We start from the raw sequence: 20,979 nt of genomic DNA, 5'->3' as shown, positions 1-20,979 counted from the left end.
AGCTTTGCTCGTTATTTATTCATTGATAAACAGAACTCAATTCTTTGAAATGATTGGGGAAGGACTAACAGGCACAGCTCAAAACTTTTTCTTCCCCGAATTTTGATTCATACACTATAAAATTTATAGTTGGAATATTTAATATTCCAAAAAGTAGGTTATGTTTCATACACTTGAATTCAAGTGAAATTTTCAGTCCAAATATTTGAAAACATAAAAGTTCTAATTTAGATTGTTTACATACCAAATTGAATAACAAAATAACACTCACTAATCACTTAAAACTGTAAAATAATAATTAACTTTGAATATTATGATATATACCATCTCATGTCAACAAATCAGATTACTGTATTTTGATCGATTCAATTAAAATATTTCTAGATTTCTCGCGAGATACGATAAGCTAATTGATTACACAGCTGATCTCCCACAATGGCACACGCATCTTCTGTTATCGACAGACGACGGAATCATCATCTGTTTTTCCAAGGATGAATTATCCTTTTCATGTCCTTCAGGGAGTTTTCTCAGGGATGAGACCTAGTGCAATCGAAGTTTGATATCATAAACCTACTATATTCCAAATTTCGTGAAAATCGTTAGAGCCGTTTCCGAGATCCGTTGATCATAAATAACCATATAACCAGATAGCCAGATATAAAAATAGAAAAATATAAACAGAAATTGCTCGCTTAATATAATAGGATAACAACTTGTCCAGTAGTAGTCCAATAGTCCAGTCAAATGGTCGTTTTTCAGGAAACAGCCCCGAAAGAATTTTTTTCGATGGTTCTATCTGTATTTTGGGGCGCTAAATTCTAATCTGAAATTTGCTGACACGCCAGAGGGCGACTTCACCCCCAACATTTTTGACTTTTTTTAAGTTTACCATTTAATCTCGAGAACCTTGAATTTATCGAAAAAAGCATTCTCTATATAATATCAAAGATAATAAAATTTCCAATGATTTGACTGGTCGCGCAGGACTACTTTTTGGATTTTTTATCTGAAGTGTTCCACAAGATACACAACTTTGAATGTGCGAGAAATTTGTGATATTTCCCCCATTTTCACAGTTCCGCATGTGCAACGTTGCGTATCTTGTGGAACACTTCAGATAAAAAATCCAAAAAGTAGTCGAGTTTGTGATGAATTTTCTCCTCTTTTCACTCCCATGAATTATACTTCTGTTTTCAATACCGTTGAAAAGTTACAGCCAATTGAATGATGCTTTCTATTTTCTCACTCTTCTTGCAATTTTACTGTTATTAAAGAGTCTCTAGAATGAGTACAATACATGATAGAAACCTGCGATTGGTCTTAAATGAGAGAAAATTTCATGCTCTATAAGCTGAGTTGACTTAATTGATCTTGCATCACTGTTTATATCGAAAAACTGTCGAGACTGTGAAAATGGAAAAAATATCGCAAATTTCTTAGTTTTTTGAATCAAACGTATCTTACTTCACGATTATATTTTTACAAAAATCATTCACCTCACATAAAAGAGGAGATAATTTTCTTTAAATCAAGACCAAGTATCATTCTGAGTTACCGAGACACACAGTTTTGAATATAGAAATCGGTCATTTTTCTATGCATTGAAATATGGGCTAAAATACACTAAAGGAGGAATTTCCTATTTTTTAAACAAATTTTAGTGAGATGATACATGATTTTCAACCGCCTTGACGAGCTGATATGAACGAGCTGTAGTACGAGGAGATGTGATCATTCAGTCAAAAGTTATAAGTGTTTGAAGTTTCGATCCTGGACGTATCCTTATGTGTGCCCCCCACTAGGAAATACTGAAATCTAACTAGTGATTCTCATAGAACATAACCCTCGTAAGGTGATTTCAACCGAAATATGTTTCTTTTTTGTTAGGAAGGCCATGAAAAGGTATTATAATGAAAATTTGAATTTTGGCTGTAGGACAAGATTTTCTATTTTTGGGTGTATTCCCCCTCCCACCACTACTAAATTCAAAAATAGGTACCTAAGGAATTCTGTTCAGAATTAATATTGTTAATTCACTTGATGTGTGGCTTTCTATCATTACTAGAAAAAGATCCTAGTTGTATAGGGTAGAAGTGGTAGGTTTGCATAATTTTGAAAACCCCTTAAAAAAACCCTTTTTTGAAAACTCTTAGCTCCAGAATCAAAAATCGTAGAGTCCTGCACGACCACTCAATTTATTGGAAATTCTATTATCTTTAATATTTTATTCATTTATTTATCTATGAAAAACATGCTTTTTATGAATGCCTTTTCTCGAAAAGTTAAAGGTTCTCAAGATTAAATGGAAAACTTGAAAAAAGTCCGAAATTTTGGGTTTTTTTGGGAGTTTTGGGGTTGAAGCCGCCCTCTGGCGTGTCAGCAAATTTCAGATTAGCATTCAGCGCCCCAAAATACATATAGAACCGTCGCGAAAAATTCTTTCGGCCTGTTTCCTGAAAAACGACCGGACTATACGAATTTGACTGGACTATACGAAACAGAAAAAAGTAATGAAGCATTACAATAATTACTTGGTTACAGAAATATGATATTGCATTCGGGTCTACCGTATTTCTAGATAAATTTTGACCAATATCATTGCTGGCCAATAAATTTATCAAAAGTCTTCAAACATTTAGAAAAAGTTTTTTGAAATATATTATACATGAAAAAATATTATATGATATTCTTTACATATCCATGATCTATCTATTTGCGACTAAAGTCTCAATTCAACGAAAGTCACAAAACTATTCTGAAATAACTACCTATAGTCTAGTAGTCTAGTTGTATTTAAGAATTAAATGCTGCACATTGTGCAGGTCTCTGCTCCTCTGAAAAGAAGCGAAGATGAATAAGCTTCACCTATAATGTGACAAACCGTTAACCGTCAACCAGCATCATAACTTCACGAAGGGATGTTGAAGCTTCATATTAAGTAATATCAGAAAGGAGTACAGTTTGTACAGTTTAAAGTTATTGACCTTTACAACAAAAACTATTTGTAGAAGTTGAACTCGAAGTTCTCCTCAACACGACAATTCAGCTTAAGCTCACACTGTAAATATCTCTGTATTCAGGCCTGTATACTGTAGTTCTTTGCTTGCAGAAATTCAGCAGAAACTTTGATAAGGACGATGAAAAGTCGATTCACGTCTTCTTACTTATCTGACGAGACGTGAGCTTCTTCAACTTTTCCCCGTACCCGGTTCGCTGTTTATTATTTTTATCTTCCCCTGCTTCATGTTGGCTTCACAAGCACCAGCACCACCTTCTTCACAGTGTTCCATAATCTTACATTATTTCTCGCGTGTATTCTGTACCTTTTTTCGCAGCTTCTGTGTAAGAAACCAGAACAGCGCGATATTACCATCATTACTTGGGCTCGACTTCATCCATCAGCTGCAAACTCAACATTGTTCACTGACTGTCCTTTCACTTTTTTCAAGCCCATCATATTTTTTTCTTGCAAAGAGCGAATTTTTCATTTTATAAGAACTAAAAGGGGTAAAATCTGAAAAAAAATTAATGCTAATATTTTATGTGCTGTCTGCTTATTTGTATACTTTATCTGATAATATTGATTAGTTTTTTAATTAGGATACTCAACAAGGAAAAGGAAGGCAATATATTCTGGTTTATAATACCCTATATGATAACCTGATTGTTTTTAACCCTTCATTATTGCTGATTGATCAATTCAAAAGTGGGCAACCACTTTTATTTTATATAGTATACAATAATATTCAATTTTGATATTTATATATATTATTTTCCGTACAAAATGAGAGTCATTCTTCTCTATATTCATCAAGGTGGCTTGGAAACGTTGTTATACTGGGACTGCATTGGTAAAAATAATTATTTAAATTGGAATTCAATTCGAAATAGTTGTTTTCAAAGAAATACCAGATACAACTTTAAGATACCCAATTTAGATGTTCAAGTTGGAATCAATGCAACATAACTAGGCCTATCATACAGTACATCAACTTCTGTTGATTCTGAAAAAATAGTAGGTGCGGTTAGTTAGATTATCATAATGTGTTCTTTTGACTTCACAGTATCCACTAGAATATGTATTTAATAATACATAAGTTTCTTTCAATTTTCATCACATTGTTAAACTGTTGAACTCAGAAGCACCATTTTGTAGACAATAATTATCTAGGAAAACGTTTTTGTTCTTAATTGAGAATATTATTGTTATTACCGTTTATCAATGTTGTCTCTCCTCGCTGCTGCAAACAATCTCACTTGAAAAGGTAACATTCAGTATTGAGAAGATTGATTATTGCCTTGTATTTGTGATAGGCTTTGTTGTGTACTCATCTCATTCACTGAGGATCTTGAATATATACACACACTCCTGAATATATACTCACACTTGAATATATACTCACACTCCTGTTTAATAAATTAATGATCAATTCAAGATTTTGCATTCTATTTGTATAGTAAAAGTTATATCAGAGAAGGAAAACAAGCACATCAGTTGATGGTATATAAGTTTATACAGTACTAGCCGTCAGGCTCGCTTCGCTCGCCATATCCGTCTAGCCGGGGATGGCTCCGCCCCCAGGACCCCCGACTGGATCGTTCAAAAATGAGATCAGCGGGCTCGCTTCGCTCGCTTGCATTTTTCATTTGAGCATGCTTCATCCGATCAGAAAGTCAAAGTACTGAGAAAACGCAGAAAACCTGAGAAAAACGCTGATTTTGGGCGTATTTTTGATGAAATATTAAAGTCACCTCATCACAAAATTTTTAAACTCTAGCTAAACCTTTGTACCAAATTTGAACATTTTCTGTTCATTACTTTATGAAAGAACTGAGAAAACGCAAGAAACCGCTAATTTTGGGCGTATCTTTGGCGTTATTTCAAATTCCAAAAACACAACATTATTACACCCCAGCTGAGCTTCTGTAGTAAATTTGAACATTTTCTGTTCATTTGTTCTCGATAAAGCTGAGAAAACACAAAAAAGCGCTGGAAAAATGCAGATTTTTGGCGTATCTTTAAAAATTTTTCCAAATCTTGCTCATTTTAGTGCCATTTTGCTTATATATACTCACTGACTGACTGACTGACTCACTCACTCACTCACTCGCAGAACTAAAACTCTACCGAACAAAAACGTTCAAATTTGGTAGGTATGTTCAGTTGGCCCTTTAGAGGCGCACTAAGAACGGATTTGCAAAAATTTCCAAAGATACGCCCAAAATCTGCGTTATCTCAGCTTTATCGAGAACAAATGGACAGAAAATATTAAATTTTAGTACAGAAGCTCAACTAGGGTGTTATAATGTTGTGTTATTGGAAGGAATTTGAAATAACGCCAAAGATACGCCCAAAATCAGCGTTTTTCTCAGGTTTTCTGCGTTTTCTCAGTACTTTGACTTTCTGATCGGATGAAACATGCTCAAATGAAAAATGCAGGCGAGCGAAGCGAGTAAAACATTATCTATATATATCTCTAATATTATATATATATATATAGATGCTTACCATCATGGTATATAATTTTGATTTTCATGTGAAAAATGAATGTATCCTACTAGGACTTGTCAGCAGATTGGCTTCATTCGAAGAACCTTCTGTCACTTTGATGCTTATTCAATACCGGTATTCTTAGCGACACTCTTTTGTAAAGTTTATTGAACTACTGCTCAGAGGTATGACATTCATATCTTGCACTGCATAAGCTTGAGATGGAAAGAATTCAGAATGAATTTTTGAGATTTGTTTACTTCAAACGTTTCAATAGGTTTTGCTCATTCCATTTTCCCTCTGCGAGTTGTTTTGAGATGCAGCCACTAGAGGCTTCTCGCAACCACAAACTGCTTTCATTTCTCTATAATATTTCGAATGGTCGGATTTCATCTTCATACCTGATCTCATTGCTTAACATATAAGTTTCTTCAGTCACGCCTCTCGCGGTGCTCCATTTTCAAATTTCAGCTTCCTCAGTGCAACTCCAATAATCATTTTAATTGACCAAACGAAGTGAGGTCTAAGATTCAAGTCGACGATTTGGCATTTCTCTTAATGTTTAAATGTTTGAATGTTTGAATGTTTGAATGTTTGAATGTTTGAATGTTTGAATGTTTGAATGTTTGAATGTTTGAATGTTTGAATGTTTGAATGTTTGAATGTTTGAATGTTTGAATGTTTGAATGTTTGAATGTTTGAATGTTTGAATGTTTATATGTTTATATGTTGCGCATTTACGGCGAAACGCGGTAATAGGTTTCTATAAAATTTGACAGGAATGTTCCTTTTTTAATTGCGCGTCGACGTATATACAAGGTTTTTGGAAATTTTGCATTCCAAGGATAATATAAAAGGAAAAAGGAGCCTCCTTCATACGCCAATATTAGAGTAAAAATCAGACTATAGAAATTATTCATAATAAATCAGCTGACAAGTGATTTACACAGATGTGTGGAGAAGCCAGTCTATCTATATATATATAAAAGCGAAATGGCACTCACTCACTGACTGACTGACTGACTGACTCACTCACTCACTCACTCACTCACTCACTCACTCACTCACTCACTCACTCACTCGCATAACTAAAAATCTACCGGACCAAAAACGTTCAAATTTGGTAGGTATGTTCGGTTGGCCCTTTAGAGGCGCACTAAGAAATCTTTTGGCAATATTTTAACTCTAAGGGTTGTTTTTAAGGGTTTAAAGTTCGTCTTTTAGCATGTATATTCTTCTTCTCCCAATCTCTTAATTATAATTGAAATTTCCATATCATATGTTACTATAGAACTATAATCTAGATAGAGTACCTCTTCGAAACAGTTGTTAACTGGCAACTAAATTAATATTTTGTCAGGTTGGCATTAAGTTGAGTTGACTTTGTTAGGTTGGCACCAAGTTGAAGATTTAAATGCATTTATCGCGGAAAAATTGATTGGGCACTGCTACTTCAATCCTGAGAATATTATATTACTAGCAGTCAGGCTCGCTTCGCTCGCCATATCCGTTTAGTCTGGACCCCCGACTGGATTGTCCTAACATATGATAAAAATGCCCAAATGAAAAATGCAGGCGAGCGAAGCGAGCCTGCTGATATCATTCTTCCGCCCCCTGGCTAGACGGATATGGCGAGCGAAGCGAGCCTGACGGCTAGTTGCTTATAAGATCTATAGTTTCAATCAGGTACTTGTGGAAGAGAATACTGCGTGAGGTCTACTGTTACAGAACTACTAGTTTACCATTAAATAACATTATGAATGAACCTGTATAATCAGTACTGTACGCACCTTGACCTTTTCCATATCTCTCGCATTCAATTCAAGAATGCTCCTTCATCCGTCAACCTTCTAGGGATGGTCCTTTGTCTTATATAGATCCATTATATATTATTATCATTAATTATATTTATCACTCCATATCCAGGTAGTTTCTATCGTAGAGCCAATAATGAATTAATGAATTCAGTTTGAATTTCGTTTTGTTTAAATAAGACAGGTTTTAGTTTTAATATTAATTACTCCATAGCCTTTCTCTCTTATCTGTATTCTTTCGTAAATTATTGTTATTTTGTAAACTGTTTGTAATTGTTCAATCAGGGAGAAATTCTAGGGGTCTTTCCTGTATGTATATACTCAGGAATGTTTTAATAAATACACGAATAAATTAATATATATAAGCATAAGGGAAGATGAATGAGCCTTTGATTGAAGAATAGGACGAATAAGCTGAAATTTGCTTTAATTCAGACTGTGACCCTTAATCGAATGATATAATGGAGTGGATTGTGGCGAGTGTGAATGGAGCTGTGTGGTTTCAGTTGCACTCTATACTACACACATTCATTTCCGCCCTTGTCACCGGTCTGGATCATAAAGTTTCAATTATTCACAAGTTGAACTTCGCTCACCGCACATAGTGACCGCTCATCACTTCCTTCAACAGTAAGTTCAACGTTCATCGTATATTGTATCGGTTGTTTAGGTTACATCTTACAAATTTTAGTTGGAACCAATCTTTATTTATTTCTAGTTGGATACATGCCGTTTCATTCATGCCGATTGATAAATGGAAATTAATCAATTGCAAATATCACAGTTTTTGAAGTTGGAAATATTATCAAGAATTACTCACTTAATTATAATTATGTATAATGATTAATGACCCATGCATGGAATTGAAAAAAATTGAATCGACAATAATATCAACAAAAGAAGAATTTATTTATTTACATCATGATTTCATAGGAGTGAGTTGACTTTGTTAGGTTGGCACCAAGTTGAAGATTTAAATGCATTTATCGCGGAAAAATTGATTGGGCACTGCTACTTCAATCCTGAGAATATTATATTACTAGCAGTCAGGCTCGCTTCGCTCGCCATATCCGTTTAGTCTGGACCCCCGACTGGATTGTCCTAACATATGATAAAAATGCCCAAATGAAAAATGCAGGCGAGCGAAGCGAGCCTGACGGCTAGTTGCTTATAAGATCTATAGTTTCAATCAGGTACTTGTGGAAGAGAATACTGCGTGAGGTCTACTGTTACAGAACTACTAGTTTACCATTAAATAACATTATGAATGAACCTGTATAATCAGTACTGTACGCACCTTGACCTTTTCCATATCTCTCGCATTCAATTCAAGAATGCTCCTTCATCCGTCAACCTTCTAGGGATGGTCCTTTGTCTTATATAGATCCATTATATATTATTATCATTAATTATATTTATCACTCCATATCCAGGTAGTTTCTATCGTAGAGCCAATAATGAATTAATGAATTCAGTTTGAATTTCGTTTTGTTTAAATAAGACAGGTTTTAGTTTTAATATTAATTACTCCATAGCCTTTCTCTCTTATCTGTATTCTTTCGTAAATTATTGTTATTTTGTAAACTGTTTGTAATTGTTCAATCAGGGAGAAATTCTAGGGGTCTTTCCTGTATGTATATACTCAGGAATGTTTTAATAAATACACGAATAAATTAATATATATAAGCATAAGGGAAGATGAATGAGCCTTTGATTGAAGAATAGGACGAATAAGCTGAAATTTGCTTTAATTCAGACTGTGACCCTTAATCGAATGATATAATGGAGTGAATAGAGTGGATTGTGGCGAGTGTGAATGGAGCTGTGTGGTTTCAGTTGCACTCTATACTACACACATTCATTTCCGCCCTTGTCACCGGTCTGGATCATAAAGTTTCAATTATTCACAAGTTGAACTTCGCTCACCGCACATAGTGACCGCTCATCACTTCCTTCAACAGTAAGTTCAACGTTCATCGTATACTGTATCGGTTGTTTAGGTTACATCTTACAAATTTTAGTTGGAACCAATCTTTATTTATTTCTAGTTGGATACATGCCGTTTCATTCATGCCGATTGATAAATGGAAATTAATCAATTGCAAATATCACAGTTTTTGAAGTTGGAAATATTATCAAGAATTACTCACTTAATTATAATTATGTATAATGATTAATGACCCATGCATGGAATTGAAAAAAATTGAATCGACAATAATATCAACAAAAGAAGAATTTATTTATTTACATCATGATTTCATAGGAGTGAGTTTACATCATTACATCATAATTGAAAGAAAACGACAAACTTCTAACGATGAAAATTTTATACTGTGTAGTTTCTAAAGCTTGATTATTATTAAATATAAAACATTTAATTATATTGCACGTCTATAATGAGTTCTATTTTATACTAGATCTTTGGTTCCAGCTCCTTAGTATTCAAGTCTCTTCTTCTTTTTCTTTTCCCCTTCTGTCATTACAGCGTAGGGGTCCGAGCCTTGGCCCATCTCTTCCGCGCCTCCCGGTCCTCAGTCATTCTTCTCATTTCCCTCATGGAACTTCCTCTCTCTCGACCCAGGCCTTCAAGGTAGCTCTCCCAATTCATAAATTCAAGACTATTGAAAATTCAAAATTGCTGTCACTGAGCAATTGAAAAATTTGAAAATACATATTCATAGCCTATAATAAGAATTAGGCCTACATCTTCAGTTTATTGGATATCCATATTCACTCTCTTATAGAATAAAGTAGAGAACTACTCAGAAGTTGAATGAAAATACCATGAAGAATGAAGAACTTCTCATGAAATGAATCATGATGAAAAATGTGAACTATAAATGGATAACTATAAAATGGAAACTATAAATGGAAACTATTATGGATATCACTGATAAATGGATTCCTAAATTATTATAAAAACAAGGAATTAGCCTATTGTTATGTAAATTCGCATGTGTAGGCTACTATACAATAAAGAGAGGATAACACTACTTGTATGTGAGTATTGAAATTACATTCTCTTTCAATTATTATAAAATGTTTAGAAATTGAGTTTAAATAATAATAACTGCTAGTTTCGATATTTATGCTCTTACTTAGAGTTTGACTGGTTACTTCGAAAATAATAGCTGAAATATAGAACACGCAAAAATTGACTTAGGCCTACCTACCGGTACGGTATTATATATAAGGAAAATATTTTCAATATGTTTAAAATATATACACATATAATATTATGAATCGTCTTGAGATAATGTATCTGAGGTATTTATTTTACTCGAAATGGCAATTGCTTGCATAATGGAAAATTAAAAAAAGATAATCGATACCGGACAAATTTAGTATTCAACATTATAGTATTATGATAATTCAATAGCTCATTATAGTAGCTATAGTTCGTAGCTTAGAATTTTCCCAATATTGAACCTCAGGGGTGCCAAGGTCAAAATTGATTGCACATTATGAACTAAATTATGTGAGATGCATTTTTTGTAGGCTGGATACTAATTGATTACTCAGTCCAATTTTACGAGAAACATTATTAATCTAATAATTCACAAGAAACATAATATGCACATTCATTTGTAATAAGAGCTTCACCAAATTGTGGTGAGCTGTGCTAGAAAGTGGATACTTTTTTCGATGCTTATTCAGTTTTTCATGTGAAAATCTATTTCAATAGCCTACAAATAAAATCATCCTCCTCCTCCTCATACCATCAATAATCACTCCTCATACATGCTTGAAGGGATATAGACCTATTATGTAAGATGAAATATCTTTACAAAGGAGTACGGTCATCAAACAAGTTTAAGAACCACTGACTGAATAAGATTTGAGATTTAAATTTATTCAATTTGAAAAAAAATAGGTTTCACAGTTTATAGCGTCTATTTATATAGAGCTTCTGTATATAGAGTCAATTTTAAATTGTAAATTGTATTTAAAAATCCCTTTTTCTCACAGAATACTTAATTCACGTACACCGCCCTTGAAAGTCGATACATAACAGGGATTTGCACTCTCAGCAGAGATAGAATAAATTGAATTGCATCAGCTGTCGGGTGGTGGGGGGCACTATACATATAGCAGCGACGTTTCTTTGGTTGTTTGTTGCGTTGCGAGTGACCTGCGAGCTGCGAGCTGCGAGCTGCGAGCACACGAGTGCATCATAAAAGTTTTGCTCGTCTGCTATCAATAAAGCGGTATATTGCTGGCTGTTTTGCCATAACTGCCGCGCACCACACTGTGCAGCGAAGACTGTCTCGGGGGATGCGATCGGTTGTTATTGTTTCTATTGTGCGATTCGGATGACGTGGGATAGCTGTCGCTGTTGTGGTGGCGTTTCTCTTTTTTCATGTCGTGATGATGGTGCGTTTCGCTGATGGAGGATGCAGGTCGGTGCCTCATCATGTGGTGCATGTTGTTGAATTGGTCGTGGAACGGGCGCTCGGCCATTAGCCGCGCCTGCTCGACCGTGCGCGGGTCCAGGGCCAGCTTCAGCGCCGCCTCCTGTTCGGCTCCCAAGTCAGCGCTGCCTCCAAACCTCACATCCGACACGATCCTGCTATCCATCGGGAACGATGGACGGTAACCACTCTCCCTCTTAAAGTAGCTCTTGCTGAAATCCGATTCAGGAAACGGGTTGTTGTAGTTGAAATTGAAGTTGTCTGACCTAAACGGATCGTTCCTCTGATTCAGAGGACTATTAAACTGCATAGCCGCAGTTCTCTGTATACGTTGTGAAGGGAAGCTATTGAAATCAAAAGAATCCTCCAGCCTCTGCAGTCTGTCTCCGGGCTGATGCTCATTTCTGGCAGGCTCATACCTGGAACGGAGAGATTCACGGCCAGGCTGCAGTGGCTCCCCTGTCTTGATATCTACCGGGGTGATCGTCGACTTGTAGTAGCCCTTTCCACTAGGATGCTTCTTCATTGGCGACAAATCTTTGGGTTGGTCTAGTGAGCTCATCGGCAAAGGCTTGTAAGGAATAGGGCCGTACTTGGTGAGGATAACTGGTATGTTTCTGTCGGTATACTTTTTGGCCTGCTCCATGAGTGGACCATCGTTTTCGTCGCTGACCATGATCATTTGCGACAGCACTCTGCCCTGGTCACCACTTTCAGCGCTCACCTCCATTCGCACCATCACAACGAATAGGCAGTATGGAAGAACAACCCACGATGTTCTTCTGGTGGGGAACATTATGCAGTTGCACCTCAGTATGGATGCAAACCTTCAACATAACAAACATTAAATTGATTAGTTCAAGAGGAATTTTAAATTAGGATACTAATGAGTAAGTGTGCCTGCTTATTAGGATGAACTTCCATTACCAGTATGCTTGGTCAGCAGAGTATTCAAAATAAAAAATAATTTAGAATTTTCTCTGAACGGGAAATACATTTAATTTTATTGAACAGGAAAGCATCGTTGTATGATGTGATTGATTTTTGTGATTTATTTCGACATCAGATACGGATAAATTGGTAAAAATCCTGGATTTTTTTATTGAGAAAAGTTAGGGATTAATGAGTGTTTTGATTCGTGTGCTCTGAGAAACAGTGTTTTGATCGAGTATACGAGTATACGGTATTTTCAATAATAAATAAATTATTATTCTTCCTGAGAACAGTGTACAGGAACATTGTCTCAAATGGTGTTTTCCAATTTCCATATTCAAAAATACTTTCGATAAGACAAAATTAAACTTTACAAATCCGATGATAGTTTATTATAAATATTTGGGAAAATCATTTGTAATAAAGTTGAAAAAATTGTCAGAAAATATAAAAGACAAGAGAGATTTAGGCCTAAGTATTCTGACAGGATTAATAAAAATATGATATTCAATGAAAATCAGTCGTTAACCTTGTTGTAACAGACCGTCAATTAAAAAAGTATCAGAGATCTCAGTTAGTCATTTACCCAAGGGAGCTATTCAAAGCTATTGGTTTGTTCATCAGCGCGTAATGCTCAATCTGGGATTTCTCGGATCCCATAACAACACTACAGCACGTCGGGCTCATATATGTAATAACGTTGGCCACGACTATATGGGTTGACCCCATCAATCATATCCGTTTTTCCTTTATTGCGAGCTTGTACACGTTCGAGATTAGATGGAACATTTTCAAGATACTGTTCTGTACTTGAATATTATACTTTCCCATGGTTGTTCAATAATGTAAAGTAGCGTTAAAATAATTGAAATCGACGATATCGGTTTTTGCTAGATACATTATAATTATTATTATCATTTGTTGCTCCATTGTATCAAGATGATTATTCAAAGGTTTCAAAAATGTGGTAAGAAGAACGTTCCAGTCATAAGCGTAATCATTAAGGTGGACGCACACAGATCGTCATCGGACGGACGGCACGCTTCGGACGGATCGGACGGTTAGATTTGATGCATTGTTTTCAATTGGAGTGCGCATACCTATACGATGCGAATGGGTGAGCACACTTCAATTGAAAATAATGCATCAAATATAATCGTCCGATCCGTGCCGACCGTCCGATGACGATCTGTGTTAAAGAATTCATTTTTCAATTATGTCGAATATTTTCGTTGTTTCCATCATCAATACTCTTATTCGGCTTGTTGTAATGTAACGAAGAGATTGAGACCATTTGCAAGTCTCTATCTTGTGAAAAAAGTAGATTTTATAGTTCTAGCTTGTCACCTCATGCGTATGGAAAAACGCACCAGAAACCGTGCAGGGTTTTCTTTGGAGGGCTCTGGAGAACTCATTTCTTGACTTACAGCGCATGAAGATATAACGTTCCAAAGTTGAAAAAGTGCTCTAAATTTTATAGATCAAAATTTGTTTGTTTCTCATGCACGATAAAAGTTAAAATGGAATGAAATTTGAAAAAATAGAAAAAAACGTAGCTTTTTGAAGATAAGCTTGAAATTCGAGAAAATGTGATTATTCTATTGCAAACTGTTGGCAACTTCAGATTCTATTAAATCATTCACTATGAAGAGATAGCAGACCTTGTGTGTCTCCAGCGTTATTGTCCTGTCACCAGCTGGCTTAGATCTTTGAATAGTAGACTTGAGATGCGCGTGAACACTAGCGTCAGGTGATTAATTTCCATAACGGCAAGGAAAGTTGTGTGAGTGCGCCACACCAGATTTTTATTTATTGATAAACAGAATACAATTCTCTAAAATGATCGTGTTTATATTTCACAGCTGTATGTCATCTTATGAATTTCGGGATGCGATATTTTGATTTTTCACATACTCACTCGCTTACTCATTTTTTTCTATCCATAGCTGTTTCAGCCAAGGATGAATTTACCTTTTAATGTCGTTCAGCGAGTTTTCCCAAGGATGAGACCTAGTGCAATCCAATTTTTATATCATAAACCTACTACGTTCCAAATTTCGTGGAAATCGTTAGAGCCGTTTTCGAGATCCGTTGAACATAAATAACCAGATATAAATAAATTTTTCTTATTGATTCTGAATGTGAATATTGTGAGTTTGAATAAATAAAATTTGAATTTGAAATAAATATAAATAGCCAGATATAAAAATACAGAAATTTTTTTCTTAATATAATAGGTTTTTCTTTTCTACTTCTGTAGAAGGTGGAGTAAAAGTAGGCGCACACAGATCGTCATCGGACGGTCGGCACGCATCGGACGAATCGGACGATTATATTTGATGCATTATTTTCAATTGAAGTGCGCACACCTATTCGCATCGTATAGGTATGCGCACTCCAATTGAAAACAATGCATCAAATCCAATAGAATCTGAAGTTGCCAACAGTTTGCAATAGAATAATCACATTTTCTCGAATTTCAAGCTTATCTTCAAAAAGCTACGTTTTTTTCTATTTTTTCAAATTTCATTCCATTTTAACTTTTATCGTGCAAGAGAAACAAACAAATTTTGATCTATAAAATTTAGAGCACTTTTTCAACTTTGGAACGTTATATCTTCATGCGCTGTAAGTCAAGAAATGAGTTCTCCAGAGCCCTCCAAAGAAAACCCTGCACGGTTTCTGGTGCGTTTTTCCATACGCATGAGGTGACAAGCTAGAACTATAAAATCTACTTTTTTCACAAGATAGAGACTTGCAAATGGTCTCAATCTCTTCGTTACATTACAACAAGCCGAATAAGAGTATTGATGATGGAAACAACGAAAATATTCGACATAATTGAAAAATGAATTCTTGAATGAATTCTTTAACACAGATCGTCATCGGACGGTCGGCACGGATCGGACGATTATATTTGATGCATTATTTTCAATTGAAGTGTGCTCACCCATTCGCATCGTATAGGTATGCGCACTCCAATTGAAAACAATGCATCAAATCTAACCGTCCGATCCGTCCGAAGCGTGCCGTCCGTCCGATGACGATCTGTGTGCGTCCACCTTAATGATTACGCTTATGACTGGAACGTTCTTCTTACCACATTTTTGAAACCTTTGAATAATCATCTTGATACAATGGAGCAACAAATGATAATAATAATTATAATGTATCTAGCAAAAACCGATATCGTCGATTTCAATTATTCTAACGCCACTTTACATTATTGAAACTTTACATTATAATAAATTGAGACATTGTTCACGGCTGTTACCCAAAAATGACCATGGAGTGCCTTATTCATGACATTTGCGCCCGGACTAATACTTAATTCCACTACGTGAATGGTAACTAGGGCTGCTATCATTATTATACATTTCATGATTATATTTCATTTGAAGCTCTTCAAATCTGTATTTTGATTTTTTTGTGTATATTTCTTCGAATTGAATAAAATGATTGATTGATTGAAATCATTTTCAGCAGTCATATTTGATCATGCTTCTGCGGAATGGAAAAAACTGCTTTCTTTTTGTGGATGCCACTGAAAGTAATTGACTAGTATCCTCATCACAGCTGAACAAAGTATGGTACGAATAGTATTTCTGTTCCAGAAATTCATTTCTGCGATGAAAAGATGAATTAGAACTTCAATATCCATTGAACAATGTGGAAGCTATAAAATTATTACAGTATCATGAATTTCGTCTGTGCCTTGCGGCTACCTTGCTATACTAACATTTTTTATCTCGCTTTTCCACATTTAATTTTTGATAGAGTGAATTGAATAATCAACTTTGTGAGGAGATTAAATCCTTACAATATTATGAATTGAATACATCATCATGATTTATAATCGTCAATATTGACATCAAGTAGACTCCTATCGAAACAAATCTCAATTATAAAATCATAATCTTTATTGAAAAGGTAGTTCTATTTTTCTTGTGAGGAGGTTTGTTCTATCAAATCACCATCACCATCTGCTCCATAGAATGACTGTTGTCATTTCTCTGGGATAACTTTCATGAAAAGTATGATCTCGTGGTCAACAACTATGATTCCTCTCTTGCTTAGGTATTATAAATTTTAGTATTGGCAGATATTACAGGTTTGATATCGTAACGGTATTTTCCTATCATAGCATTGGAAAATTGACTGAATTGGGATAAAATGAAATTAAAGAGTATCCATTTGTGCATGAAATTGTACTCATTAGCCAAATTTCAGTCGGTTGGGAGTATGCAGAGTTGAGGGCTGAGCGAGGGTCATAGATTACCCGAACGGTTGTCACAGAGATCGTTGCTCACTCTAAATGGTAAAAGCCAGGAAACAGACTGCCAGGCAGGTGTAATCTATTTCTACTTTCACAAACTCTTGGTACATGACGAGTGCAATGCTTCAATGAAGCTCTTTTCTGGTCAATCGATACACAAAAACTGCAAACACATTTTCTATTCCTTTTATAATAAAACTGACGCAGAATAACTGATGGAAATGACTCTCACATGTGAAATGTAACTATGCTAACGAGTTTTGAGAATTGTGAAATTGTTGTTTGAGTTGAAAAGTGGATTTAGACTAAATAAAATACGAGCAAACTCATTTGTTACAGAGTCATGAATAGGAATACCCACGTCTATAGTGTATTGAGCTTTATTGGAATAAGTTCCAATTCATTTTCGCAGTAATGTTCCTCTCCAATTAATATTGCAGGTTCAACATGACCAACGTATAAATCCAAACAAGCATTGGAAAAAAATCAATGATGGAGCTGTGCTAGAACTAGAGTTTGATTCAAAGTTTGCGAACTGAGTTATACAAATATTAACTTTCAACATCGCTACATGAATTGACATTTATTTGCTAAACGTTAATAAATTTTGAGGTTATGAAATTATTATTGAATATATTGTGGAAAATGGTTTGAAGATTAGATATTGCATGGATTTTGAAAAGCTCCCTATGTTTAAGGGATTAAAGTTTTGGATTAACAATAATAGTGATCTCTTTTACAGAATATTGTAACAAATTTTTGTGATAAACCTCAGCTTTTTCCTCATTATGTTTCATTCTTGATCATATTCTACTATAAAATTATTACAGTATCATAAATTTCTGATAGAAGAAGCATGAGTGAAGTTTACTGTTGAGTGGATTCAGATATTGTAATAACAGAACTCGCACGGTTGGATCGGGACCACAACGCCAGCCAAGAATACTATATTATGGAATAGCTATACTGTATATATCCTTGAACGTCAGCAGCGTTTACTAGCTCTGTTCATTAGACAGCAATGAAAACGTGGTTAGTGCACTATTATTACAGCATAAGTGTTGAACCAATGTAAATCCCTTTTTCAACACAGGCCTTTGCTGTGGGCGGTTATTCCTCAACAGTAAACCCCTATCTAGCTCCCTTTCACAGGGATTTCCGGATTTAATGGCTACAGCTGACTCGCTTCTGTTAAATCTTCCAGTAAGCTCATGCAAGGACGAGGTCTTAATCTCCCCGTCTATTGAGATTGCTGGTAAGCTCTTGTAGTGCTCTGCTTGCTACGGATTTGATTCACGAGTTGATCAGGATAATGCTGATAACTAGATTCAGTCGATGAAATCCTCTGTTAAGTGGTAGCGTATGTAGAATAAAGTGAAATTTATCAGTAGGTAAGAGATGAGATGATGATGATGATGAATTGACAGTTATAATATAATTTATCATAAACTAGAACCAGGACAGTATATCAAAATCACTCTATCTAGAAGTTTTATAAAATTATCATATTCTTATTTCCCAACAACTGCATCGACAACTGCAAAGACATCAACTGCAGCTCCTTCCCTTGCAGCTCCTTTGCAGCTCCTTCTATTCAAGGGTATATAAAATACATGGAATTCATACAGTTCAAACATGAGAAAGGATGAATATTATTATATATTATATTAGGATAAGTTGAATGACAATAGTTCAGTCAGTTCACTAGTACTCAACAAGAATATTAAGAAATTCCGATGTTAGCATGATTTAATGCATGAGATACCGCAGTACAATATAATTGAATCATCTAAGGCTCTTTTGTATCAACAGTCCAAGTACGGCAATTAAAACTAACAATCTGCTCCTCATCATTGGATAATACTTGGCACCTTTCATTTATGAGCGGTTTTAGTTTTAGGATAGGAGACTAGAGCGTTACGCAATGTGATTATTCTTTTTATCACTGAGAAAGAAAGTGAGAATCATCCATTTGGAAAAATTATTCATAGAAGTGAAAGAGCGATGCACCCAAGAATAGTTTGTCGGAAATCAGGCTGATTATGAAAGACCCTAGGAAGGAAATGACACGAAAGTAGTCTAGTATTAAGTAACTGACAAATATCATGAAACGAGTGCATTGCTCTTATTATTAAATTAATTTCAGCCTTTTTCTTATGAAGGTTGATTACGCGATAAATCCTTTCTCTTCCTTGTAGATCGGAAGATATTCGACAAGCTGGTCCACGGAGCAACAATGAATCAATCAGGAACTCAACACAAACAATCAACTCTCAAGATGAGCGTTAAAAATATTATAAGCTTCAAATCGTTAAAAATGTCAAGTCCTTCCCATTGTCATGGTGATTATTTATTACTATTATTCATTATTACTATAGTCATTATTAATGACTATTTAAAAAAAGTATTCTAACACATTCTCAAAATATCTTTATATTAAACTTATGGTAAAATATTATAATTTAAAAAAGTGATCTGAACAAATAATGAATTTATGGATATGGAAGGTCAAATAGCTGTATCTTACTGGAGTGATAATACTCAGCCATGAAGTATTGTAGCATTATTCAGTCTATCATGATGTTTATTGAAATGCATTGAAAGAATAGTATAGTAGGTAATACAAGGAGACTTGCGGTTATAAATTGAATTAAATAAAGGAAATCGCAGGAAGAGACATCGCTGATCAATGAAGTGTTTCCATTATACGCCGTACGCATTGTATATGTATAGGCCGTACGCATTGAAATTGTGTTTAATAGTCAACCTGCTATTATGTTTCTAGAGAAAAACAACACATATAATGAACTTCATCATTGACTTTCGAAGTTGAATGTCTGACTTTTGTTCAAATGTCTAAACTCTATTATCATTAACGTTTTCAATCACCTTGAGTGTCGGAAAAGGCAATAAGTACTATAATAACATTGTGCGGTCGAATGATTGTCTTTCTGAAGTTCAAGAGCGTGGAATCCATTACCAGTAATAATTCATTAACATAATTAATTGAAATCTCTCGGATTGATCGAATTAATTAACAGCTAAAAGCTCCTATATACAAAAATAGTACTTGTTATTTGACAAGGTACCAAAATCAAGACTGCTCTGATTTACAAGCTGAGATTGAACTAATTGCTCCTCGATTATCCAATTTTATTCAAGACTATTTACAAAACAGGTAGCCTAAATTTTGAAGTACAGTATTATTGAGAGAGTATCAATAAAGCATAAATGTTTTATCAATGAAGTGAATTTCATACATTTTGGAAATAAACTCTTGATTTTTAATATTTCTCAATTTCTCAATAGTGGATCTGAAATGCCAAGACCATATTTATTTCGATCAGAGATTTGACTCACTGTATTCAAGGAAGAATATGACTTTTGTGTAAATTATATAAAAAAATCTGGTGTGGCGCACTAACACAACTTTCCTCGCCGTTATGAAAATTGATCACCTGACGCTAGTGTTCCCGCGCATCTCAAGTCTACTACTATTCAGAGATCTGAACCAGCTGGTGACAGGTCAATAACGCTGGCGAAAAAATCACGAAAAACCCTGTTTTTGACAACATTTTTGCCATTTTAGCCGCCATCTTTAATTGAATTTGATCGTAATTGTTCGTGTCGGATCCTTATATTGTAAGGACCTCAAGTTCCTCAATTTCAAGTCATTCCGTTGATTGGGAGATGAAATATCGTGTAAACAGGCGCACATACACTCATACACACACACACACACACACACACACACACACACACACACACACCAAAACCACTTTCCTTGCCCTTTTACCATAGGTAAGGAGAGCAATACTTTCCTTACCTATGGTAAAAGGGCAAGGAAAGTAAAAAATTCAAGCAAGTAACTGGTATTCCATGGTGAATATTAGTGTTACTGAACATCGTGGATGAGTATTAAAGTCTCATTATTGATTGTTCGAGAGCATTTTAAAGCCTGTCCAATGAATAAAAATATGATATCTGCCAAGAATAATAGCAAATCGACATGTGACAGACTCAAGTGGGGTTTGAGGGAGAAGCATCAGT

General features: G+C 35.0%; 1 protein-coding gene across 4 annotated transcripts in view; it reads right to left on the bottom strand.

Moving 5' to 3' along the window:
* Positions 1-9,528: 9,528 nt before the first annotated feature.
* Positions 9,529-20,979, bottom strand: part of LOC111043446 — a 77,815-nt gene continuing 66,364 nt past the window's right edge. For 3 of the 4 annotated variants that reach the window (XM_039440573.1, XM_039440564.1, XM_022328402.2), the window contains one exon: positions 9,529-12,547. In XM_039440573.1, coding sequence (XP_039296507.1) covers positions 11,506-12,516 — 1,011 coding nt within the window. In that variant the 5' untranslated portion in view covers positions 12,517-12,547 and the 3' untranslated portion in view covers positions 9,529-11,505. Of the gene's footprint in view, positions 12,548-20,189; positions 20,288-20,979 lie in introns of those variants that run through there. The other variant, XM_039440583.1, reaches the window with a different exon arrangement.

The sequence above is a fragment of the Nilaparvata lugens genome, chromosome 1 (genome assembly GCF_014356525.2).
Source record: "Nilaparvata lugens isolate BPH chromosome 1, ASM1435652v1, whole genome shotgun sequence".
Taxonomy (NCBI): Eukaryota; Metazoa; Arthropoda; class Insecta; order Hemiptera; family Delphacidae; genus Nilaparvata; species Nilaparvata lugens.
The sequence above is the reverse complement of the archived record's forward strand: the minus strand, read 5'-3'. Positions and strand labels throughout refer to the sequence as shown.